We start from the raw sequence: 27433 nt of genomic DNA on the forward strand, positions 1-27433 counted from the left end.
CCAGCAGCTCAGTCACAGAATGCAGCTGAGGGGAGTAAACCGGGTTCTTATACCCCGCCTATCGGGTGGAGCCCAGTCGGCAGCACATCCAATCGGGACTCAGCATCTGTCCTCCAATAGCTCCTCGGCATTCATGGTGTACCGTATTACCCCTAATACATACCACCACATTCTCCCCTTGTTAAAAAGGAACCCATCGGGGTGGTGGGTGATATGGTGGTTGGGGTTTACAGGGTCGGTGCCTTAACCATTGAACTATATACAACCATGTCGCTTTTACTGGGCCACCGAATTATTCACATTTTACCCGATTAGCAGCGTTAACTATTTACAACAATGCCGCTTTACTGGGCCACTGAATTATATACATCTTAAGTCGACTCGATGAGTCGAGATGGTGCTCTGGTCGCCCTCTCCGATCGTCTCAGCCCGGGTGGTGGTGGTGGTGCTGGCTCGGGTCCGGTCGACTCTGGGAGCATCGCGCTGTCCCTCTCTGTTTCCCTACTCCTGGGCGGGCCTGGGAGGAGGACCGATCCCCCTGGAAGGGGGTGGCTGTGGGGTGCACCGGCGGGAGTGAGGGGGTGGTGATTGGTGTTGGGGGGGTGTGGGGAGCTCTGGCAGGCGCCAGGTCCCGTAGAGAGACAGTGTCCTGTGTCTGGGTACGCCACGTAGGCATACTGCAGGTTGGCGTGGAGTAGATGTACCTTTTCCACAAGTGGGTCTGATTTGTGCGCCCGCACATGTTTCCGGAGCAGGATGGGTCCCGGGGCTGCCAGCCAGGTCGGAAGTGATGTTGCAGAAGCGGACTTCCTCGGGAACACAAGGAGGCGCTCGTGAGGCGTTTGGTTCGTGATGGTGCACAGCAGGGACCGGATAGAATGAAGGGCATCCGGGAGGACTTCCTGCCAGCGGGAAGTTGGGAGACTCCTAGACCGTAGGGCCAGTAGGACGGTCTTCCAGACTGTTCCGTTCTTCCTCTCTACCTGGCCGTTCCCCCGGGGGTTGTAGCTGGTCGTCCTGCTCGAGGCTATGCCCTTGCTAAGCAGGAATTGACGCAGCTCGTCACTCATGAAGGAGGACCCCCTATCGCTATGGATGTAGGCGGGGAAACCAAACAGGGTAAAGATGGTGCAGAGGGCTTTAATGACCGTGGCCGCGGTCATGTCGGGGCAGGGGATGGCGAAGGGGAAACGGGAGTATTCGTCAACGACGTTAAGAAAGTACGTGTTGCGATCGGTGGAGGAGAGGGGGCCTTTGAAATCCAGACTGAGGCATTCAAAGGGGCGGGAAGCTTTTATCAGGTGCGCTCTATCTGGCCTGAAAAAATGCGGTTTGCATTCTGCGCAGATTTGGCAGTTCCTGGTGACTGTTCGGACCTCCTCGACGGAGTACGGGAGGTTGCGGGCCTTTTTCAAGTGGTAAAAGCGAGTGACCCCCGGGTGGCAGAGGTCCTCGTGGAGGGCTTGGAGGCGGTCCACTTGTGCGTTGGCACATGTGCCGCAAGATAGGGCATCGGACGGCTCATTCAGCTTTCCGGGACGGTACAAGATCTCGTAGTTGTAGGTGGAGAGTTCGATCCTCCACCGCAGGATCTTGTCATTCTTGATTTTGCCCCGCTGTGCATTATCGAACATGAAGGCTACCGACCGTTGGTCAGTGAGGAGAGTGAATCTCCTACCGGCCAGGTAATGCCTCCAATGTCGCACAGCTTCCACTGTGGCTTGGGCCTCCTTTTCTACTGAGGAGTGGCAAATTTCTGAAGCGTGGAGGGTCCGTGTGAAAAAGGCCACGGGTCTGCCCGCTTGGTTGAGTGTGGCCGCCAGAGTTACGTCGGATGCGTCGCTCCCGACTTGGAAGGGGAGGGACTCGTCAATGGCGCGCATCGTGGCCTTTGCGATATCCGCTTTGATGGGGCTGAAGGCCTGGCGGGCTTCTGTCGACAGGGGAAAAGTAGTGGACTGGATTAGTTGGCGGGCCTTGTCTGCGTACTGGGGGACCCACTGGGCGTAATAAGAAAAGGAGCCCAGGCAGCGTTTCAGGGCTTTGGCACAGTGGGGAAGAGGGAACTCCATGAGGGGGCGCATGCGTTCAGGGTCGGGGCCTATCACTCCATTACGCACTACGTAGCCCAAGATGGCTAGACGGTCGGTGCTAAACACGCATTTTTCCTTGTTGTAGGTGGGGCTGAGGGCGTTAGCGGTCTGGAGGAATTTGCGGAGGTTGGCGTCGTGGTCCTGCTGGTCGTGACCGCAGATGGTGACGTTGTCGAGGTACGGGAACGTGGCCCGTAAACGGTGCTGGTCAACCATTTGGTCCATCTCCCGTTGGAAGACCGAGACTCCGTTCGTGACTCCGAATGGAAACCTTAAGAAGTGGTATAGCCGCCCCTTCTGCTTCGAAGGCAGTGTACTTGCGGTCACCGGAGCGAATGGGGAGCTGGTGGTAGGCGGACTTAAGGTCCACGGTGGAGAAGACCTTGTACTGTGCAATCCGATTGACCATGTCGGATATGCGGGGAAGAGGGTACGCATCTAGCTGCGTGTACCTGTTGTAGTCTACGACCATCCTCTGCTTCTCCCCTGTCTTCACTACTACCACCTGAGCTCTCCAGGGACTATTGCTGGCCTGGATTATGCCTTCCTTCAGCAGCCGCTGGACTTCGGACCTGATAAACGTCCGGTCCTGGGTGCTGTACCGTCTGCTCCTAGTGGCGATGGGTTTGCAATCCGGGGTGAGGTTCGCAAACAAGGAGGGCGGTTCGACCTTAAGTGTCGCGAGGTCGCAGATAGTCAGTGGGGGTATAGGGCCGCCAAATTTAAATGTTAAGCTCTGGAGGTTGCATTGGAAGTCCAACCCCAGGAGAGTGGGAGCGCAGAGATGGGGGAGGACATACAGCCGGTAAATTTTGAACTCTCTCCCCTGCAACATTAGGTTTGCGATGCAGAACCCTTTGATTGCAACGGAGTGGGACCCAGCCGCCAGGAAAACCTTTTGGGTGCTTGGCCGAATTACAAGAGAACAGCGTCTTACCGTGTCCGGATGAATAAAACTCTCCGTGCTCCCCGAGTCGATCAAACACGGCGTCTCGTGCCCGTTCACCAGCACCTTTGTCGTTGTCGTCTGGAGCGTCCGGGGCCGCGACTGGTCGAGGGTCACCGATGCCAAACATGGTTGGTGCATCAGATCGTTGTCTTCAGGCAGTGTGGAGCCGTCCACGCTGGGGTCCTTGCTTGTCAGCCAAGATGGCGGCGTCCATGGATCGCACGCTGCCGGGGGTGGACAAAATGGCCGCTCCCATGGGTCGCACACGGCCGGGGGTGGACAAAATGGCCGCTCCCATGGATCGCACGCGGCCCGTGAGTAGGAAGATGGCGGCGCCCGTCCCCCCCTCGTGGTGTCCGGGGTCCAAAATGGCGGCGCCCGTTGGCCGCCCGTGGGTCGCTGGGGGGGTTGAGCCCATGGTCCCCTTTCTTCCCCGGAGATAGCGGCGACCCCACGGGACTGGCACACCGCTGCGCAGTGCCCCTTTTTGCCGCAGCTTTTACAGGTGGCCGAGCAGGCCGGGCAGCGCTGGCGGGGGTGTTTAGGCTGCACGCAAAAGTATCAACGGGGCCCCCCCGGGTGGTCTGGGATTCTGGCCACGCACGCTTGCAGAGGGGTGGGGGATGCCGGGGGGTCGGTCGCGGTGGGGGTCCACGGAGCCCAAGGGGCTGCAGTGCGGTCGGGGGCATAGGCACGGGTGTTTTGGGACACCACATCGAGGGAGGCTGCAAGGGCCCGTGCCTCTGTGAGTCCGAGAGAGTCTTTCTCTAAAAGTCTCTGGCGAATTTGCGACGATGCCAAACCTGCTACGTAAGCGTCTCTGATCAGGAGATCCGTATGTTCATTCGCCGTTACTGCTGGGCAGTCGCAGTTTCTTCCCAGGATCGCCAGCGCATTGAAGAATTCGTCCAACGATTCCCCGGGGATTTGTCGTCTCGTCGCGAGCTGGTAGCGTGCGTAGACCTGGTTGACGGGCCTAATGTAGGTCTGTTTCAGCAAGTTGATCGCCGCTGGGAATTCTTCCGCGTCCTCGATGAGAGCGTAGATTTCGGGACTCACTCTGGAATGCAGGACCTGCATCTTCCGGTCTTCCGTTGGTCTGCCGCGGGCCGTTTGGAGGTACCCCTCAAAGCACGCCAGCCAATGTTTAAATGCCGATGTTGCGTTAGCTGCTTGGGGGCCGATTCGCAGGTACTCCGGGGCGATCCGTAGCTCCATATTCCTTTTTAAGTCTGCTCAATAAATTGTAGCACCATCGATAGGCGGCAGATCCAATCGGGACCCAGCATCTGTCCTCCAATAGCTCCTCGACATTCATGGTGTACCGTATTACCCCTAATACATACCACCACATGACCAAATGCAACAAGACATGGACAATATTCATGGGCTGGCAAGTGGCAAGTAACATTCGTGCCACACTCGTGCCAGGAAATGACCATCTCCAACAAGAGAGGATCTAACTATCGTCCCTTGACATTCAATGGCATTACCATTGCTTAATCCCTCACTATCAACATTACCATTAATCAGAAACTGAATTGGACTAACCATATTAACATTATGGCTACCAGAGCAAGTCAAAGCCTAGAAATCCTGCGGCCTGTAACTCATCCGCCAACTCCCCAATGCCTGTCCACCATCTACAAGGCACAAGTCAGGAATGTAATGGAATACTCTCCACTTTCCTGGATGCGTGCTGATCCAACAACTCAAGAATCCTGACACCAACTGGGACAAAGCAGCCTGCTTGATCGATACCCCATCCACATAAATTCACTCCTGATGAACAATGGCAGCCATGTGTACCATCTACAAGATGCACTGCAGGAACTCATCAAGGTTCCTTGGGTAACACCTTCCAAGCCCACGACCATTATAATCTAAAAGGACAAGGGCAGCAGATACATGGGAACCCCGCCACCTGCAGGTTCCCCTCTGAGGTACTCATCATCCTGGCTTGGAAATTTATTGCTGTTCCTTCACTGTCGCTGGGTCAAATTACTGCAGTTCTGTCCCTAACAGCATTGTGGGTGTATCTACAACACAGGGACTGCAACGGTTCAAGAAGGCAGCTCACTACCACCTTCTGAAGGGCAACTAGGGATAGGCAATAAATGCTGGCCTAGCCAGCGATGCCCGCATCCTGTAAATGAATAAAACAAACACACAAAGAATCTGATCGACAGCTTCAAAACAAAAGGCAACTCAAACGATAACAGATTCATGAAAACAGTCCTGAATTAAGGCCTAAAGCCAAACCAATACTTCAAGACAATTGTATAATTTAAAATACTAAATAGTACCCTGAATTCTGGATTTTTAGTCATGCTTTAGGCATGGTTGGTTTCTGTGAAAACTGAAAGCTCATTGCCTTATATTTATGATATGAAAAGTAGCTACAATGGGAGTGCAGTAGGACATGAACTTGTTATGGCTTGAACTACAAATTCTACCAGTTGCACTCAGGTATACTAAAGTGCGCAGTTGCTAACCAGCTGCTTTGTCCTATCACACCACCCCACCTTCAACTGAGTCTCTCTTCAGGCATTTACTAGAATAATATTTCTGGCTCTCAATGACTCTGATGAATAGAATGGCATCTGTCATACGGAGAATTGTTGGTGGAATGAACCTGGAAACATAGGGTGCAATCTCCAGGCTGTTCATGCTGGCGGGATATTCCAGTCCCACACCGTCGCTGGGGTTTCCCGGTGACGAGGGGTGCAGTTACAGATAAATCCCCTTTGACAATGGCAGGGTCGGTAAATCCCGTTGGCGGGCCATCTCTGCCACTGAAAAACACGCGGCTAGTTGGACAGTAAATCACGCCCATTAAAACAGGAGCTGGAAACACCATTCAGCCCTTCGAGCCTGCTCCACTATTCATTCTGATCATGGCTGATCATCAAATTCAGAAACCTGTTCCCGCTTTCACCCCATATCCTTTGATGCCTTTAACCCCAAATTTTAAATGACAAGCATGAACTGGCAGCACTTGTCCTCCAACCCCATGAGGTCCAGATTATGATTATCCACTGCAAATCAACAGGAAATGAAGCTGAGGAGAAAGTGGGACAGATGAGGGCAGCCAGAGAGCATTCGGGAAGGACCAAGGAAACCAAGCCCTGGAATACAGTTACATGAAGTGTAATGGATACACCAAGCCCTGGATACACAGAAATAGGACAGAATCAATAACTCTCCTGCTTTTAATTGTATCCCATGGTCAAGTTAAATGGGTCATTCCACCTTTTATCCCAAACCTGCTCCAATCTCTTTTCAGTCGTAGTCTTCATTGACCAATGGTGAACATCCATGGCCTTTGCTAAATAGCCAACCCACTTCACAGTATTGGACAATTCTCTGTTTGTCATTTGAAAACGGAGGACGGTGAGGCTCTTGTAGCGCACAATACCCCAAACACCAGAACTTTCTCTATGCACAAGCTAAAAAGCTATTTTAACAGCTGCCAAGTGAATTGAATCAACTGGCTGTCTACATAAAAGGCTGACAGCTGGCAACTATGTAGAGCCATTCAGCATTAATAAATTGTCAATATGTAATAATGTATTATTCTATACCTACGATCTGTTGCACTTCGATTGTAAATTATTTGATATTTAGACTCAGTCCCGGATAATGACTGATTCTGTTGGATGGGGCCTGAAGGCTTTTATTCCTGCCTAACCACCGGGATCAACTTACGAGGAATCTTTTCCAAATATCCCTCAAAATTATCCGAGCTCAATGAGACATTTCTCATTCCAATATTTTTGTTGTGAGACCGCAATTAAATTAGTAGGATCAGCACTAGGCAGTCCCTGAAATTTTGGAACCTTGAAATTTTAAAGGTGGTCAACAGCCATGTCGGGGTTGCATTTCGTCTCCTACACTGGTTGTATTCTTCAGGCATCCATGCTAGCAGCCAGGCCTGAACCTCCAGATGCCGTCATTTCCCCTGGTCAGAAGGTGGTTGGTAGACCCCTGGCAGAGCTGAGGTATTCCCTGGAATGGGAGTTCACAGGCATGCAGGCTCTGAGGAAGGAGGCCACGTCAGAGGCAGATAGACATTCTGTCCTAAACAAGGCCTGAGGAAAATTAGAAGTGCAGCCTGTGATCCGGGGTATTCAGCTTCTGTCCTAACTGTTGGATCATTGCACTGCACTCCAAACCCAACTTACTGTTGGAATATGCCACAAGACTTATCAGGGCCATCATGTCTAAGTTTAATAAAAAACAGAATACATGGAATTGACATATCGGTTGGGTGCCACTGAAATATTTTTGATAGAATGTGATTGGTTGCCATCATTTTTGTAGCTAACAAACATTGTAAATGACATGAAAGGTATGGTTCTGGGATGTGAACTATACATTGGTCTGGGTTTGGATTTATCAAAAGGACATTTAGATCATATTTTCCTAGCACTATCAATTCTGAATCACCTCAAATTTTAACAGATGGGTTTCATGATGAGTTGTGCTTGCCAATGTATACTAGAGAGATAGAGTTCACACAGATCAAAATAAAATCAGAAAATTCTAGGAATGCACTATTAGCATTTGTAAAGAAAAAAGTACAGACTAACATTTAAAGTGCAGACCTCTTTTAAGGCCACCCTCTCCTTCTTTGGCTTAGTAATTTTTCCCCTGGCTATGTTTTGGACGTTTTTCCACATTAAAGGTATTTTTTTAAAATTTAAAGTGCCCAATTCTTTTTTTTTTTGCCAATTTAGGTGGCCAATGCATCTAGCCAGCTCATCTTTGGGTTTGTGGAGGTGAGACCCACGCAGACAGAGGGGGAATGTGCAAACTCCACACGGACAGTGACCTGGGGCCAGGATCGAACCTGAGCCCTTGGCGCCGTGAGTGCTAACCACTGTGCCACCGTGCTGCCCTATTAAAGGTGTGGCTGACTGGCAGCCTCAGTAATAGCTGCCACTCACCCGGAAAATCAGCTTGTTCCCGTCTCCTTCCTGGTGTTCACCATCATTAATTGGATAGCAAATGGAACTCCTGGCCAGTTAAGCACTTTGTGTCTCAAAATTGTGTGCTTGCATGTTTCCATGCCATTGCAGAAACCTGGAGTCATCGCAATGTGGTGGTTCTGACCAAGGAATTGCAATTCTGCCCTATTTGTCTATATAAATGTTCTATCATCTTCATAAGTCTGATTTTACTCTAAAACGAATATCCCTGTTTTTCAAACATATATCTAAGTATGCCAATCATACATGTGCAGCCCTAAATTATCCTGTAACTCAATGCCAGTGATAGATGTAAATATTATGACATACCTAAGGAAAATATTTCCCACAGCAGAACTCCATAAGACCAGACATCGCTTTGAGTATTGTAAATTTTGTCAAATATAGATTCAGGGGCCATCCATTTGAGTGGAAGCCTTGCCTACAAATAGTGATGAACAACAGTTATTGACATGACCAGCTCCTTACTTAAGTTCATTTATAATTCTCAAGTTACAAGCAGTGTAATTGAATGAACTTACATCTCCCTTTCGTACATAATCAGGATCTTTATAAATATCTCGTGCAAGTCCAAAGTCACAGATCTTAACTACATTGTTCTCAGATAAAAGGACGTTTCTTGCTGCCAGATCTCGATGGATGCACTGTAATAAAAGAGTTGCACTCTGAAAACTCATTTCCTCAATCTTTGCCACGAATTTCCTGACATCATTATTTACTCTAAAGCTTTTTTAGTAAAACCCCTTCCTTAACGATACAAAAAAATAATAATTTAACTATTTTCCTGGGGAAATAAGTAGGAAGTCTGCTCGAGTTCCTTAGAACATGCGTAATAAATGTATTTGTTTTCAGAAATCGCAGCTTGAAAGCAGGTCATTAAATGTAATAATCATTCAATGCAAGTCTGGGTGTGAGGAAGAGTTGGGCGTCACATGTCCAACCACACACTGTGCGTCTAAATGGTTGAAACAAGTGTTTCAGCTTGGTTTACATAAATGTTCCAAATTGGCAAATGGACAACAGGTAAGAAAACAAATGTAAAAATGTGCACTGTGATCTTTCCATGACGTTTTCATAATGTTTCAGAACAGAGCACAGGATCTCCCACACACACAATGTTAATCAATGGACACAGGATGATACAGCAGATACTGAATGAAACATGACATTCACTCCACAAACTATTAAGTTCTTGGTCTAACTGTATTAACACAATTAGGGAGGAAACAAACTACATTTACAAGTTTGTTCCGAACCACTGAGAGTGTCGGCACATGGTAATAAATTGTTTATTTTCTTTACCTATAGTAAGATTTCAAAAGTGAGAGTTATGAATGTTGTAAACATAAATGATCAACGTTTTGTGTTCCATCTGAGATTTTCTTTTAAAAAAAAAAATTAAGAGTACTCAATTCTTTTTTTTCCAATTAAGGGGCAATATAACATGGCCAATCCACCTGCACATCTTCAGGTTGTGGGAGTGAGACCCACACAGACGCGGTGAGAATGTGCAAACTCCACACGGATAGTGACCCGGGGTCAGGATCGAACCCGGGTCCTCAACGCTGTGAGGCAGCAATGCTAATCACTGCGCCACTGTGCCGTGACATTTTCATCTGTGTTTTTGTCAAATGATTACTTGCAACTTTCCTGTTTTTAATTTTATTACTACAGTGTTCAGCACCAATCACAATTCCTCAGGTACTAAAGCAGTCTATTCATGTAGGCAGCAAGACATGGACAACATTCAAGCTTAGGCTGATAAATGGCAGCTAATACTTAAGAAAGAGGAAGTGGCATAGTGATGTTGTCACATGACTGGTAGTCTAGAGAACCAGGGTAATACTCTGGAGACCCAGCAGGGCAAATGCTGAAATTTGAATCCAATAAAAATCTGGAATTAAAAGTCAAATAATGACCCATGAAACTTGTGTTGATTGTTGTAAAAACTCTGGTTCACTAATGTCCTTTAGGGAAGGAAATCTGTTGTCCTTATCTGATCTGGCTGACATGTGACTCCAGATCCACAACAATGTGGTTGCCTCTTACATGTCCCCTGAAATGGGCGATCAATTCTGGGCCAATGGCACCTACATCCCATAAATTAATTTTTAAAAAGCTTGTGCCAAACAAGTGCCAGGCAATGATCATCCCGAACAGGAGAGAATCTAACTCTCGCTCCATGACATTCAATGGCATTTGTGATGAATGTAGGATGTTATATTGGATTATAATTATTTGGTGAAGTTAAGGTTAAAAGCCTGGGAAAGAGTGTGTTTGACTGCTGCAGTCATGTTTTTAAAATAATCTTGGTTTGAAAGACAAAGCTTTTCGGAGCCTGAGGTGCAATTAACCAATGTAAATGTTTGGGCTAATTCAATTTTGTTTTGATTAGGGGATTCCCTAGAGGAATTAATTAATTTTCAGCTTGGCTAATGATGTAATTGCTAGGTGGATCTAACGCACAGGCTTTTTAAGAAAGATCAAGTAAGGCAGTTTGTTCTTATTGTAGGTTAGTTAAAAGAGATTAATTGTATTTAAAGCTGAGCAGACTTGTCTGAGGACAAGGGTGTGCTGAAACAAGCAAGTTGAAATGGCTTTTGAAATCATTCAGCCAGAGTTTCTGCAGGGGTTTGGACCGGAGTCAGATCTGTTCTGTAAAGCAGTGTCAAGAGATCTCATTCTAAAAGAATAACTCTGTTAAGCAAGTATTGCTCTGTGCCATTGGTAATTAGGGTAGATTGAGAGTTGAAATGGTCTATTTTCTGGTTGTTTAAGTGGGAATAAAGATAGTATTGTAAGCTATTTTCGGGTGTGATGTTAAAGGTTTTAATACTGTGTTAGTAATAAAGTTTATACCATATCCCTATTTCTCCCTACAGTCCCTCCAGGAGCAAAGTATCCTTTCCTCACAGTCTTACAAAGTTTAAATTAAATATTGGAGTTTCAGTCCAGTATCCTAGCTACTGTTGGGATCTGTTCTGGGATCGTAATACATTGCAATTGCTGAATTCCTCACTGTCAACATCCTGGAAATTACCAATCACCAGAAGCTTAACTGGACCAGCCATTTAAATGCCGTCGTTACAAAAACAGTTTAGAGGTGAGAGTAACTCATTTCCCCAAATCCCATCTCCCATCCCGAAGGCACAATCAAGAGTGCGATGAAATATGGTCCACATGCCTGGATGAGCGTACAACACCCAAGAATCTCAACACCATTCAGGACAAAGTACACCACTTGATCAGCACCCAATTCAACATTGGTATTCAGTGGCAGCAGCGTGTACCATCTAGAAGATGCAATACGCCAAGCAACTCACCAAGCCTTCTTCAGCAACCTTACAAATCTGTGACCTCTGCCACCCAGAAGGATACGGGCAACAGATGCATGTGAACACATACCATCCTGACCTGGAAATATATTGCTGTTTCTTCATTGTTGCTGAGTATAAACCTCGAACTCCCTACCCAACAGCACTAAGGGTATGCCTACACCAACTAGACTTCAGATGTTCAATAAGGTGCCTTTCCCAAAAGAAATTAGGGATGGGTAACAAATGCTCATCTTGCCAACGGCATCCATATCCCATGAACAAACAAAAAACAAATATGCTCTGGAACTGTTAGGACTTGTTGTCTATTTTCTTCTGTTCAATAGCAACTGCATTTGATGTTTCAACCTTAAATTGAAACCTCCAAATGTTGTATACAATATTTAAATAATGTATATATATTTTTTTTTAAATAATTTTAATTCAAATTTTCACAAAATATCAACAACAAAATACAGAAAGAAAAAAAAAATAACCCCCCCGCCCCCCCCCCCCCATATACATAAATAATAAATTAACAACCTTCATCACCACAAAGGCAAAAATACACATCCACTCAAGAAAAACAAAAAGCCAACCCCCCCTGGAGGCCACCCACCCCCCCCTCCCCAGAGAGCCCCCCCCCCGGAGGCCCCCCTACCCCCGGAGGCCCCCCCCAGGAGGCCCTCCCCCCGGAGTCCCCCCCCCCTCCCCCCCCCCCCCCCCCCCCCCGGAGGCCCCCCCCCGAGTTGCTGCCACTACTGACCATCTTCTAACGTTCTGCCAGGAAGTCTAAGAACAGTTGCCACCGCCTGAAGAACCCTTGCACTGATCCCCTTAAGGCGATTTTCACTCTCTCCAATTTAATAAACCCCGCCATATCGCTGATCCAGGATTCCACGCTTTGGGGCCTAGCATCCTTCCACTGAAGAAGAATCCTTCGCCGGACTACCAGGGACGCAAAGGCCAGAATACCGGCCTCTTTCGCCTCCTGCAGTCCCGGCTCCTCTGCCACCCCAAATATTGCGAGCCCCCAGCCGGCTTGACCCTGGAACCTACCATCCTTGACACCGTCCTCGCTACACCCTTCCAAAAGTCCTCCAGCGCTGGGCAGGCCCAGAACATGTGGGTGTGATTTGCTGGGCTCCCTGAGCACCTAGCACACCTGTCGTCGCACCCAAAGAACCGGCTTATTCTTGCCCCGGTCATGTGAGCCCTATGCAGCACCTTAAATTGTATGAGGCTGAGCCTCGCGCAAGAGGAGGAAGAGTTCACCCTCCCCAGGGCATCCGCCCACATCCCCTTATCAATCTCCTCACCCAACTCCTCCTCCCATTTACCCGTTAACTCCTCCACCGAGGCCTCCCCCTCCTCCTGCATCACCTGATATGTTGCCGAAATCCTTCCCTCTCCAACCCACCCCCCCGACAGCACCCTGTCCTGGACCCCGCGTGGCGGCAGCAGTGGGAACTCCACCACCTGCCGCCGAACAAACGCCCTTACCTGCATATATCTGAAGGTGTTCCCCGGGGGGACCACAAACTCCTCTCCGCCCTTTTTAGCGGGAGCTCACCAATCCCCCTCTCCAGGTCCCCCGGGTGCATTATGAACAACTCGCTCGTCCCCATATTAAGCTTGTACCCGGAGAAATCTGCAAACTCCCTGAGGATCCCCATCACCTCCGGCATTCCCCCCACCGGGTCCGCCACATATAGCAGCAAATCGTCCGCATAGAGCGACACCCGATGCTCCTTCCCACCCCGCACCAGCCCCCTCCAGTTCCTTGACTCCCTCAATGCCATGGCCATGGGTTCAATCACCAGTGCAAAGAGCAGGGGGGACAGGGGACACCCCTGCCTCGTCCCCCGGTGTAGCTGGAAATACTCTGACCTCCTTCTGTTCGTGGCCACACTCGCCACCGGGGCCTCATGCAGCAGCCTCACCCACCTGACGAACCCCTCCCCTCCTCGAACCTTTCCAACACCTCCCACAGGTACCCCCACTCCACCCTATCAAAGGCCTTCTCCGCATCCATCGCCGCCACTATCTCCGCCTCCCCTTCCATCGCCGGCATCATTATAACATTCAAGAGCGTCCGTACATTGTTATTCAACTGCCTCCCTTTCACGAACCCCGTCTGATCCTCGTGTATGACCTGCGGCATACAGTCCTCTATCCTCATGGCCAAACTCTTTGCCAGCAACTTTGCGTCTACATTTAAGAGTGAGATCGGTCTGTATGACCCACACTGTAGGGGATCCTTGCCCGCTTCAGGATTAGGGAAATAGTGCTCTAGACATCGTCGGGGGCAGAGCCCCCTCTTCCCTTGCCTCATTAAAGGTCCTTACCAACAGCGGGCCCAGCAGGTCCGCATACTTCTTATAAAATTCAACTGGGAACCCATCCAGGCCCGGTGCCTTCCCCACCTGCATGTTCCCTATCCCTTTGACCAACTCCTCCAACCCAACCGGCGCCCCCAACCCCGCCACCTGCCCGTCCTCCACCCTCGGAAACCCCAACCGGTCCAGGAAGCGACCCATCCCTCCCTCTTCCAGTGGGGGCTCAGACCGGTACAGTTCCTCGTAGAAGTCCCTGAAGACCCCATTGATACCCACCGCATTTCGCACCGTGTTCCCTCCTCCATCCCTAACTGCCCCGATCTCCCTAGCTGCCTCTCGCTTCCGAAGTTGGTGCGCCAGCATCCGGCTCGCCTTTTCTCTGTATTCATATACCGCCCCCTGCGCCTTCCTCAACTGCGCCTCCGCCTTCCTGGTGGTCAACAAATCGAACTTAGCCTGGAGGCTGCACCGCTCCCTAAGCAATCCCTCCTCCGGGGCCTCCAAGTACCTCCTCCACCAACCTCTCCCTCTCTCTCCTTTCCCCCCTCTCCCTGTGTGCCCTAATGGAGATCAGTTCTCCTCTGACCACCGCCTTCAGCGCCTCCCAGGCCACCCCTACTTGCACCACCCCATTGTCATTTGCCTCCAGGTACCTCTCTATACACTTCCGGACCCGCTCACTCACCTCCTGGTCCGCCAACAAACCCACCTCTAGGCGCCACAGTGGATGCTGGTCCCTCTCCTCCCCCAACCTGAGGTCCACCCACTGCGGAGCATGATCAGAAATGGCTATCGCCGAGTACTCTGTATCCTCCACCCTCGGAATCAGCGCCCTGATCATGACAAAAAAGTCAATCCGGGAGTAGGCCTTGTGAACATGGGAGAAGAATGAAAATTCCCTGGCCCCCGGCCTCGCAAACCTCCATGGATCCACCTCTCCCACCTTGGCCGCCGCCGGCCTCCTGCCCGTCCTAGACCTAGAGCGATCCAATGTCGGATCCAGCACTGTGTTGAAATCCCCCCCCATTATCAGGCCCCCTGTCCCCAGGTCCGGAATCCGGCCCAGCATACGCCGCATGAACCCCGCACCGTCCCAATTCGGGGCATATACATTGACCAACACCACCCGCTCCCCCTGCAGCTTGCCACTTACCATCACATACCTACCGCCATTGTCTGCCACAATGCTCGCGCCTCGAACGACACTCTCTTCCCCAACAAGATCGCCACCCCCCGATTTTTTGCATCCAAACCCGAATGAAACACCTGCCCTACCCACCCCTTTCTCAACCTCACCTGATCCGCCACCCTCAGGTGCTTCTCCTGAAGCTAGGCCACATCCGCCTTCAGCCCTTTCAGGTGTGCGAACACCCGGGCCCGCTTAACCGTCCCGTTCAGTCCCCTTACATTCCAGGTTATCAGCCGGATCAGGGGGCTACGCGCCCCCCTCCCCCGCCAACTAGCCATGACCCCTCCTCGGCCAGCCACGCGCCCGCACCCCACACCCAGCCTGTTCCCCACAGCGGCAGACCCCTGCCCCGACCTCCTCTACCAACTCCAGCACCCCCTTTGGCCATTCCGGCAGCAACCCGGTCCACCCCCTCTCCCCCCCCCCCCCCGCCCCAGCTAGGTACCCCACTAGCTGCATGGCTCCCCCCATTGCACTCCCGTAAGTCAGCTGACACCTGCTGACCCCGGCCACTCCAGCTGTTCCATCGACCCCCCCCAGTGTGGAACTTCCCCTCCCCCCCCTGTCCAGCAGTGGGATCGCGTCCATTCCACTCCCAGCGCGGGAGAAAAAGCCCGCGCTTCCCAGCTCCGGCCACGCCCCTTCAGACCTAAACGCGGGGGAAAAAAACCCGCGCTTTCCACTCGCCCGTCCCCGCCTCCCCTGGCGCAGCACCCCTTCCAGGCCCGGTCCCACTACCCCCAACTCAGGCCTCTTTCCCCGCCCCCCCCTGCGGGGCTACATACCCCCCACCGACCATCGACCCGCCCAAGCAGTCCACCCACCCGCCCCATGAGCCTGCCCGGTGGACCTAATTAAAACAATGCCCAACCAACCCCCAGAAAACAAAGAACCCCCCTCGAAACACAACCCAACAATCCCCAATCATCCCTCCACCGCGACCCCTCATCCCCGACCCTTAGTCTGAGTCCAGTTTTTCAGACTGAACAAAGGCCCACGCCTCCTCCGAGGACTCGAAATAGTGGTGTCGATCCTTATATGTGACCCACAGACGCGCCGGCTGCAGCATACCGAACTTCACCCCCTTCCTGTGCAGCACTGCCTTCGCCCGGTTGTAACCGGCCCTCTTCTTCGCCACCTCCGCACTCCAATCCTGGTCGATCCGAACCTCTGCGTTCTCCCACCTGCTGCTCCGCTCCTTCTTGGCCCATCTTAACACACACTCTCGATCAGCAAACCGGTGGAACCGCATCAGCACCGCCCGCGGCGGCTCGCTGGGCTTGGGCCTCCTCGCCAGCACTCGGTGTGCCCCCTCCAGCTCCAAGGGCCCCTGTAAGGCCCCCGCTCCCATCAGCGAATTCAGCATGGTGACCACGCACGCCCCCACGTCCGATCCCTCCAGCCCCTCCGGGAGACCCAGGATCCACAGGTTTTTCCGCCTCGACCGGTTCTCCATCTCCTCAAACCTCGCCTGCCATTTCTTGTGGAGCGCCTCGTGCGCCTCCACCTTCACCGCCAGGCCCCGGATCTCGTCCTCGTTCTCCGAGACCTTCTGCCGGATCTCCCGGATCGCCGCCCCTTGGGCCGTCTGGGTCTCCAGCAGGTTATCGATTGAAGCCTTCATTGGTTCCAGCAGCTCTGCTTTCAGTTCCTTAAAGCAGCGCTGGAGAAGCTCCTGTTGCTCTTGCGTCCACTGCCTCCATGCTCTCTGGTCTCTGCCCGCCGCCATCTTGGTCCTCCTCCCTCGCACCTTTCTTCGCTTCAATGCCACTTTTTTAATCGCCCCACTCCTGGTCCGCTCCACACACTATCGGGGGAATGTTGCTGTCCCCTTCCCACACCGGGAAACGCCGAACAAGCGCCGTTGTGGGCCCTAAAAAGAGCCCAAAAGTCCATTTTTAGCGGGAGCTGCCGAACGTGCGACTTAGCTCCGCATAGCCGCAACCGGAAGTCCTTAAATAATATTTTTAAGAACCAGTTACATGACTGTATTCAAAACATTCCTCTTTTCCACTGACATAGCATCTACAATCTACAATTGCTGTTGATGTCCAGTTGATTGCTTATCAGAAGAAGGTAACCTCACATAACTGTAACATAAGAAAGAGTTGAAAACCAATCTGTTTAATTCCAAATTATAATTGAAATGAAATGCTGAATGAATATTCATTACAACGTTCTGGATTTTGCTATGTTTGACTAGTCTTTATGTTAACATGACAGATTGGAGAGAAGATGAGTACTGATTCTTAATCTCAGTGAACCAGAGTTTCCGATTTCACTTGGTATTGAATCCAAACCTTTCTTGATGCCAGGAATTCCATGCCTCGGGCCACCTGGAAACTGTGGCTGATCAGGTCCTCCATGGTAATTGGTTGTTTGTACAAGTCATCAGCATCTACCAATTATTTAAAAAAAGAGTGCGCTGTTAATTTTGAATTTTTACTGCAATTCAGCTGATTTAGCTCAGTGATGCAGAACAAGGCCAGCAGTACGGGTTCAATTCCCGTACCAGTTGAGAATTTTCACCCTCTGTGTACCCGAACAGGCGCCGGAATGTGGCGACTAGGGGCTTTTCACAGTAACGTCATTGCAGTATTAATGTAAGCCTACTTGTGACAATAAAAGATTATTTATTATTTATTTATTTTAATAAAGCAGGGACCATATCAGGAGCTTTAAAGGACATGATGGAGCATGGTCACAAGAGCTGATAATAAGACAAACATAGAATCAAAAGATGGAGTCACAGGACTTCTGGTGACGGCTATGAAGGAGTAAGTCGCACATTTGGTGGCTCCCGCTCAGATCGGACTTTTGGACCTTTTCCCCCGATTTTCTACCCGACTTGAATTGTAAAATGATGACAGAGGCAATTGTGTACTGAATTCCCTCATCGGTGCATGGAGAGAAGGACTAGAATTGCTCGTAAAGGCAGAAACAGAAAGACAGAGAAGGCTTGGGCTGAAGCAGGAGACAGCATGGCGGAGGACCGGACCTCTGGTTTATCGACCCAGCGGTCAATGGAGCAGCTGATGCAAGTTATTCAGGAAGGCTTTGCTAAGCAGAAACAGGACTGCTTGGACTTGATAAAAGAGTCAATTGAGCGGCTGGAGCTCAGATTGGACGCCCAAGATCGGGCGATCCAGAAGGTAGAGAAGGCGCTGGCTGAGCAGGAGGAACATCAAACTGCGGTGGAGTTGGAGGTGGGGATGCTGAGAGACCAGCAGAAGAATCTCTGGGAGAAGGTGGAGGACCTAGAGAATAGGTCCCACCGGCAGAACTTGAGAATCGTTGGGCTCCCGGAGGGGTCCAAAGAAGCGGACTCTGGGGCGTACATCGCAGACATGTTTGAGAAGCTGCTGGGGGATTGGGCATTCTCCCGACCCTTGGAGGTGGACAGAGCTCACAGAGCACTCGCGAGGAAGACGCGAACGGGAGACCCCCCCCCCACCTCGAGGGAAATGGTGGTGAGATTCCACAGGTACTTGGATGAGGAGCGCATTCTACAGTAGGCCAAGCAGACACGGAGCTGTAAGTGGGACAACAGTATCCTGCGGGTCTACCAAGACCTGAGTGTGGAGGTGGCCAGGGGAAGAGCAGGCTTCAACCAGATTAGGTTGATCCTTTTTAAGAAAAAGGTGAAGTTCGGACTGTTGTATCCGGCCCGTCTCTGGGTCACGTACGAGGAACAGCACCTTTATTTCGAGTCGCCTGAGGACGCGCTGGACTTTGTGAAAAGGAAAGGACTGGTGGTGGACTGAGAACTTTTGAACTTTGCTGCAACGTTCATGGTTTTTTTTTTGTTGTTGTTGTTTTTCTGTTCTTTAAAAAAAGTTTCCCGTTTTTTGTTTTGTGGAAGCTGTTTGTAATGCCTTCTGTATTGATTTGGGACCAGCGGCAGAGCTGAGTGAGTTAAGGTTTTCATTTGCACTGTTGGGGGATGGAGGTGTGCTTGTTTAGATTTTGGTGTTTTTCTGTCAGGCAATTGTGTGGGGATTGTTTGATGTTGGAGTATGTTTGTATGAGCGGGGGAGGGGGAGGAACAATAGGTGGGAGACTATCTGGCGCCAGGGATGGGGGCCACCAAGCTAGCTGGGTGGGCTAGCTCACGGAAGTGTAGTGGGGGGGTGCATATGTTCGGTTTATTAAGGGGGTTGGGTTACAGAGGGGGGAGGGGGGGAATGTTCTGCTGATGAGGGAGGGACTTGGGCTTCGGGACAGAGAGGAGGTTAGGGCGGAGACTGCCTGGGGGCGGGCCGGTGGAGGCGCGGAGCATGGGCTGGAGGCGGGCCCAAAAAAGGGGATGGTTGATCAGCGAAGGGGGCGGGGGAAATGAGCTCCCCAACTAGGCTGATCACCTGGAATGTTCGAGGGTTAAATAGGCCGGTCAAGAGGGCACGTGTGTTCGCGCATCTTAGGGGACTGAAGGCGGGCGTGGTCATGTTGCAGGAGATGCACCTTAGAGTAACTGACCAGATTAGATTGAGGAAAGGCTGGGTCATCAGTCTTTCACTCGGGACTAGATACAAAGACTAGAGGGGTCGCGATCCTGATCAATAAGCAGGTGGTGTTTGAGGCGGGTAGAATAGTCTCGGATGTGGGAGGCCAGTAAGGAAACTGGAGGGGGTGCAGGTGGTACTAGTAAATGTGTATGTGCCAAATTGGGATGATGTGGAGTTTATAAAGAGGATGCTGGGGAAGATACCGGACCTGGACTCGCACAGGTTGGTCATGGGAGGGGACTTCAACACAGTTATTGACCCTGGCCTGGACCGGTGAAGCTCGAAAACAGGCAGGGTGCCAGCAATGGCAAAGGAACTAAAAGAGTTCATGGAGCAGGGGGCGGGGGGGGGGGGGGGGTGGATCCATGGAGATTTGGGCAGCTGAGGGTGAAGGAGTTCTCCTTCTACTCACACGTACATAAAGTGTACTCCCGGATTGATTTCTTTATTTTGAGCAGGGCCTTACAGGCAGGGGTGGTGGACACGGGGTACTCAGCGATCACAATCTCAGGCCATGCTCCGCACTGGGTTGACCTGCAGGTTAGTAAAGACAGTAACCAGCGCCCGCACTGGAGGTTAGATGTGGGACTTTTGGCTGACGAAGAGGTGTGCGAGCGGCTGAGGAAATCTATTCAGAACCACCTGCAGTCAACAACACGGTGGAATTTTCAGCAGCGGTGGTCTGGGAAGCACTGAAGGCGGTGGTCAGAGGGGAGCTGATCCCAATACGGGCCTATAGGGAGAAGGTGGACAGGGCAGAGACGGACCGACTGGTAAAGGAGATACTACAGATCGATGGGAGGTATGCGGAGACCCCAGAGGCAGGGCTTTTAAGGGAACGGCGGAGGCTACAGGTGGAGTTTAGCTTGTTAACCACAGAAAGGGCGGTGGAGCAGCTGAGAAAGGCGAGGGGGGCGATCTATGAGTATGGAGAGAAGGCCAGAAGAATGCTTGCACAGCAGCTTAGAAAGAGGGAGGCAGCCAGGGAGATAGGGAAATGACAGAGATGGGAACCTGGTTGGAGATTCAGCAGGGGTGAATATGGCGTTTAGGGATTTCTACAGCAGGCTGTATAGGTCGGAAACCCCTACGGGACCGGAGGGGCTGAGGCACTTCTTGGGGGGCTGAATTTCCCAAAGGTGGACGGGCAGCTGGTAGAAGGGCTGGGGGCCCTGATCAGGTTGGAAGAGATAGTGGAGGGACTGAAGGCCATGCAGTCGGGTAAAGCCCCAGGGCCGGACGGGTACCCAGTGGAGTTTTATAAAATGTTCTCTGGGATATTGGGGCCAGTGTTGTTGAAGATGTTCAATGTGGCCCCGGAAGGTAGGGAGGAGGAGGTAGTGATCGCAATGGATGCAGAAAAGGCTTTTGATCGGGTAGAATGGGATTATCTGTGGGAGGTACTGGGACAGTTCAGATTTGAGCAGGGCTTTATTGACTGGGTCAGGTTGCTGTATCAGGCTCCTGTGGCAAGCGTACGGATGAATAGGACAACATCAGACTATTTTAGACTGCACCGGGGGATGAGACAGGGATGCCCCCTCTCCCCACTGTTGTTCGCGCTGGCTATAGAGCCGTTGGCAATTGCTCTGGGAGCCTCAAGGGGCTGGAAGGGGTTGGTCCGGGGGAGGGGGGGGGGGTAGGGGGTGAAGCACAGAGTCTCGTTCTATGCAGACGACCTGCTTCTGTATGTATATCGGACCCAATAGAGGGGATGGAAGGAATCATGAGGATTCTGGGGGATTCTGGCCGGTTTTCGGGGTATAAGCTAAATATGGGTAAAAGTCAGATGTTTGCGGTCAAGGCGAGGGGATAGGAGAGGCGATTGGGGGAGCTGCCGTTTAGATTAGTAGGGGAACACTTAAGGTACCTAATCATTCAAGTGGCGCGGGAATGGGACCGGCTGTATAAATTAAATCTGGCCCGACTAGTAGACCAAATGAAGGACAATTTTCCGAGATGGGACGCGGTCCCGTTGTCATTAGCTGGGAGGGTGCAGACGGTGAAGATGACGGTCCTCCCGAGATTCCTGTTCATGTTTCAATGTCACCCCACCTTTATTCCGCAGTCCTTTTTTAAATTAGTCAACAAAGTGATCACTGGCTTTGTTTGGGCGGGCAAGACGCCGCGAGTGAGGAAGGTAATGCTTGAGCGGAGTCGGGGAGAGGGCGGGCTGGCGCTGCCAAACGTTAGTAACTATTACTGGGCGGCGAATATAGCCATGATCAGGAAGTGAGTGGTGGAGGAGGGGGAGGCATGAGAACGCATGGAGGCGACTTCATGCAAGGGCACCTGTTTGGGGGCGTTGATAACGGCGCCTCTGCCGTTCCCGCCGGCACGGTATTCCACCAGCCCTGGTGGCAGCCCTGAGAGTCTGGGGGCAATGGAGGAGACACGTGGAAGCAGAGGGAGCATCGGTCTGGTCCCCAATCTGTAATAATCACCGGTTTGCCCCAGGAAGTATGGATGGGGGGTTCCGGATATGGCGAAGAGCAAGGATTGAGAGGGTGGGGGATATGTTTATAGAGGGGAGCTTTCCGTGTATGAGGGCGCTGGAGGAGAAGTTTGGGTTGGCGAGGGGAAACAAATTCAGGTATCTGCAGGTGCGGGACTTCCTATGTAAACAGGTGTCAACCTTCCCGCTCCTACCGCTAAGGGGGATTCAGGACAGGGTAGTTTCCAGAGCGTGGGTAGGAGAAGGGAGTGTCTCGTACATTTACAAGGAACTTATGGGGTCAGAGGAGCCGCAGACCGAGGAGCTGAAGCGCAAGTGGGAGGAGGAGCTGGGAGGAGAGATAGAGGATGGTCTATGGGCGGATGCGTTGAATCGAGTCAACGTGTCCGCAACATGTGCCAGGCTCAGCCTGGTACAATTCAAGGTCGTTCACCGGGCTCATATGACAGCAGCCCAGATGAGCAGATTCTTTGGGGTGGAAGACAGGTGTGTAAAATGTGCGGGAGGACCAGCGAACCATGTCCACATGTTCTGGGCATGTCCAAAGCTTAGGGATTTTGGCAGAGGTTTGCAGATGTCATATCCACGGTATTAAAAACAAGGGTGTCACTGAGTCCAGAAGTGGCGATTTTCGGGGTGTCGGAAGACCTGGGAATCCAGGAGGAGAAACAGGCAGACGTTCTGGCCTTTGCTTCCCTGGACAGATACTATTAGCTTGGAGGGACTCAAAACCCCGAAGTCGGAGACCTGGCTATCGGACATGGCTAGCTTTCTCTGTTTGGAGAAAATCGAGTTCGCCTTGAGAGGGTCACTGTTAGGGTTCACCCGGAGGTGGCAACCGTTCGTCGACTTCTCCGCGGAAAATGAATCATCAGTGGACGGGGGGGGGTTAGTTTAGCTTAGAGTAGGGAGTTAATAAAGGTGGGACCTGTAAGGGAGGGAGACGGCTTTTGCACTATGTTTATAGTTTCATGTACAATGTTTATTTTGTTGTTATAATACCAAAAATACCTCAATAAAATGTTTATTAAAATAAAAAGATGTAGTCACAGGAGGCATAAATAGTTACAATTGGCTAAATTATACAAGGTGCCAGTTTCCCTACTCGACTGCTAATAGAGTGGAGGTGGGAGTTCCAGCCCTCAGGGATAGGAAATCCTTTCTCAGACAGCTGCTGGCCAGTCAGAAGCCAGCCGTTCTCCAGCACTTTAAGCATGAGGCCCTGGATCATTTAGGTATGTTTGTGGGTATCGCCGGATGCCAAGCTGACAGGCCCTGTGAAGGGTAGAGTCTGGGGTTTGAGAGGCCATGCTGGAAGATAACATTAGCGGAGGGAGGGTGGAAGTGGTCTAAAGCTTTGGGAGACCCTACAATGAGTCCAGGGACCTATTAAGGAAGGAATTTCTCCATGTTTGTTACTACCCCCTGCAGGGGGACGGCCTGGTCACTTGGCATGTGCCTCATCCGCACCACCCCACCCCCCCCACCCCCCCAAACCACCATCTTCAAACCCACAGGCAGAGGATCATTAAAAACCATCCCAATATGTCCAAGAGAAAATAGTTGATTAAGATCTGAAGTAGTTAAAGTCAACGTTAAGGCTGGGACGTGTCAAGCAGTAAGATAACTTACTGTTCCTTAAGCTTGCATTGATTTTAATTGAAATGGTGTAGGAGGAGGAGGTTGGAGAGGTCAGAGTGCGATCAAAGTGACCAGAAGACTAGAGTCATGCTTGCAAACCCTTTTTCAGAAATTAGACTTAAGCAGTGCACATTTATCCAACTGGACCCACGATACTCACTGCCTTAGATTTGTACATGAAGGTGTATACTAATTACGATGCCTGGCACTAATTTATCAGCCCAGCAATCCAAATCAAATATTTAATTGAGATAAGAGTTGAATATGTTTTCTGTGACACCATTTGTCATCGGAGTTTCAGCATCCATTGGCTCTCTGCCGTTTTTTGATCCAAATAGTACAGTTAATGCTGGAACACAAATTTTCTCAATAGCTGCAGAGATTTGAAATGGATATGTGATTTGAGAAGGATAAATTACTCTGTATGTTTGGTGGACCAAGGAGGAAATATAAAGCCCATCGTTCCGATCTGAATTTTCCCCAGCGTATTGCCGTCATTGACAAGCTGTTGCCTTGGTAGCGTAGTAAAATTCCAGATCATCTGGCAGAGCTCCAGCCAGAATAGGCAGCACTAAAGCTACAATTGATGTTCACTTACTCCCTGTAACATCCTTTCACCTCGCATGGCAATTAGTGGCAAAATAATAAGGTGAGGTTTCCTCCCTACTGTTCTGAAAATCTAGAGACAATCTGATAAGAACTATAATTGTCATTCAGAGCACACCATGTATTTTTATTCCTTTCCAAACTTGAAAGGTGTGCCTCCTCCTATTAAGAATATCCCACGGATGTTTATTACATAGATAATCAGCAAGGACATCAAAGATACTCAGTGCGGTGTAAAAATAACTTTGAAGGCTGTAAATCAGGAAGAAATCAGGAAGGAATCAGGTCTTACCCTCCTCTTCCTCTTCAACATCACTTAGAGTTTTATCTTCATCAAACCCAGAGCTAGTGGAGCTCTCGGAGCTGGTGACACTTGCCAGCCTTTTCTTTTTACCCTCCATGGAAGCCTTTTCTTGAACTGGGTCTGACTGGAGTGTAGTTTCCTACACACAGATAGAACACAGGAAGAAATCTTAGCAAACTTACGAAAACAAAACATGTTTTGAAAATAGACAGCAGCCTTTGCTAAACTGAACTCTTACATTTTATTGTGTTTTGCCTGTCTCCATCCCCTCAGCCATGGGAGCTCACAGTGGAGCCAAGGCAAACAATGAAATGGAGAACTAACTCCTGAAGTGATATCAGTGCAAAACTAACTGAAAAGAAGGAAAATTCAGTTTCTAGAAAGCGCATACTGGATACAAGTAAGTGCGTAATTTTATCAGATAAACAACTCTATCTATTATGATAATAATATTAGTGCGTTTTCAGCACCACTAAAGAATTTATAGTTGTATGAACACCTCAAAACCTTGGAGTGAAAGAGATCTATTTTCAGAGTTGAATGGTGTGTAGCACAAGGAAGCCTGAAACATATCTCAGATGGAATTCGGTTGGACCATGTTTGCGAAGTCGAAAGAGGCATTAGTCCCTTTTCATAAGGAAATGATGGGCCCGACACATGCTTTAGGATCGCTCAGTGAACTTAGAATGCCTTGAGTAGAGCAGGTCTAAAGCCTGTACCTTTAAGGTCTTCTGGATGTGGATGTGGCCTAGACAGCAACCACCACTGTGATTATAAGTTGGGTTTTTTTGTTTTAAATTAGTGTGGAGCCAAGAGGAACCGAAGTGACCGGCCCCCTATATATAGATGAGGCGTGAAGAACCAGTTTTTCACAATCCTTATGCCTCCTCCTTCGGGTGCAGGGATTTTTCCTGTGACAATAGAATGCCTGAAAGCTGCCGAAACACATTTCTAGTCCTGTGCCTCAAAGTGGTAGAACACAAGTTCTTGCGCATGATTCTCCATGTGGTCAATTCCTACTCAAGCCAATGATATGTGCTGAATAGAAAATAAATCAGGGTTAATCAACTTTGAATATTTAATAGTGTACTTCAGTCACTCCTTCACCAGAGTTCTATGTTGCTCAGGCAGGCCCGCGCCCAACCCAGAAGTCTGTGAAATCATGCGAGTGGTCGTCAGGGACGCCCCCCGACGTCAGCATGCACTTGAACAATATTTTGGTGGGCAGATGAATACGGACTTTGGAAGCGTGCCCGCTGACAAGCAAGCAGGCAACTTACCCCATGAAGGGGCCATTGAAATGTAATCTTACATGGCTTATCTGCTACTAAGGCGACAGGCGAACCGATTGGCCAGACAGCCTTTATGTTTTGGCCTCAACCTCAATCCAAAGAAGGATGCGATATCAGGGCTGAAATAAAATTTATAAAGTTGCCTGGGGACTGAGGTTTGTGTTTGAATGTGCTGCCTAGACACCCTTACATAGATTTTCTGTCACTCTTTATTTTTCACATGTCAGCAGCTCCCTGAGACAGCTCCACAGCAGCTGTTCCCCTGAAGAGGACATTGGAAGCGTCAGCCCACACCCTCACTTTTCCTAAAACCCATCCCCTTCCCGACCTCCATGGCAGGGCTCAGCCTTTCACAGAGCATGTTTTACCCTGGATGGCCATTAACTGGCTCGGCAGCGAGAAATTGCGCTCCGGAAACGACCGTGAGCAGGGACACGTTTCATGCCCGCTTCTGGGCCCGCTGAGTGTGGGCGCCCAATGGGAGAAAGGTTCAGGCCCTTGTTATCATATTTTCAATATTAAAATTGTTGGTAAGTGGCAACGAAGAAGCAGACACGTTCTGAAGATTCTCTCTGCCGTGAAGGAAGATGCTGCCCTTGGATATTAATTTTGATTTATCATGTTAATTTGGCTGGAATCTCAATAATTCAATATTAAAAATAAAGATCTTTACGGTGCAATCACCTTGTGCAGCACAAAGTTGTTCCTCTTGCTCTTCAAATAGTTAGAGAGGTTGCCATATTTACAGTATTCAACAATCACCATCAAAGGACCTGCGTATACAAAATAAAAGCCCAATATAAATCGTAGAAACATAGCACATAGAAACTAGGAATAGGAGTAGGCCATCGGCCCTTTGAGCCTGCCCCGCCATTCATTATGATCATGGTGACCTGGTCCTGCTTTCCACCACTATACTTTGATCCGTTTAGCTCCAAGAGTTATATCGAACTTCTACTTGAATCATACAGGGGTGGATTTTCCATTGCCTGACACCAGTATCGGGATTCCTGATCGGGTGGAAAATGGAGCGTCGTCCAAAAAACAGGATCGGTGCCAGGCGCCAAATCCGTTGCGATGCTCCGATCCCCCGCTGGTGGCAGCAGCGAGCAATACGCCCCGCGCCGGCGGCACCATGCAGACTGCGCTGTCACGGATGACCTATGCACCTGGGCATCTGCATACGTCACCCTCAACCTGGAACAAGCCCAACAGGATGCCTGAGCTGTTGGGTTTGCCCCCATCACTGGCTTCCCCCTGGTCCGGAGGTGATCGAAGTCACACATGTCCCGTCCCCCCCGTCCCCCCGTCCGTCCCCCCGAGCACCGGTTCAACATGGGGTGTCCTTCATCAGTAGGAAAGACTTCCACGCATGAATATACAGTTGGTGTGCCTGATATCCAGATGTGTGCACGACACATACATCCTGGCAAACTCGTAGGTTCCCGGCACCTTCGAGGTCCTCCCTCGGGTTAGGGCTATGCTAGTGAGCGACAAAGCTTACCCGCTAAGGTCATGGCTAATGTCACCTCTGAAGAGGCCCCAGACCGAGATGGGGAACTGTTCTAACGATGCTCACTCAGCCACCAGCAGCGTCACTGAGCAGTGCATCGGCATTCTGAAAATGGGCTTCTGATTCCTGGACCGCTCTGGTGGGGCGCTCCAATATACCCCGCGAGGGTCTCGAGCATGGCGCAACATTGTGCCGCAGACAGGCGACATACTGGAGGAGCAGGAAGAATGCCATGCCTCATC

General features: G+C 50.4%; 1 protein-coding gene across 2 annotated transcripts in view; it reads right to left on the minus strand.

Moving 5' to 3' along the window:
* Positions 1 to 27433, minus strand: part of flt1 (fms related receptor tyrosine kinase 1) — a 315859-nt gene that overhangs the window by 70674 nt on the left and 217752 nt on the right. For both annotated transcript variants that reach the window (XM_072476946.1, XM_072476945.1), the window contains exons 20-24: positions 26363 to 26451; positions 24375 to 24525; positions 17176 to 17273; positions 8555 to 8677; positions 8343 to 8454 (exon numbers count right to left, since the gene is read on the minus strand). In XM_072476946.1, coding sequence (XP_072333047.1) covers positions 8343 to 8454; positions 8555 to 8677; positions 17176 to 17273; positions 24375 to 24525; positions 26363 to 26451 — 573 coding nt within the window. The remainder of the gene's footprint in view (positions 1 to 8342; positions 8455 to 8554; positions 8678 to 17175; positions 17274 to 24374; positions 24526 to 26362; positions 26452 to 27433) is intronic.

This window comes from Scyliorhinus torazame, chromosome 15 (assembly GCF_047496885.1).
Source record: "Scyliorhinus torazame isolate Kashiwa2021f chromosome 15, sScyTor2.1, whole genome shotgun sequence".
In the NCBI taxonomy this organism is placed as follows: Eukaryota; Metazoa; Chordata; class Chondrichthyes; order Carcharhiniformes; family Scyliorhinidae; genus Scyliorhinus; species Scyliorhinus torazame.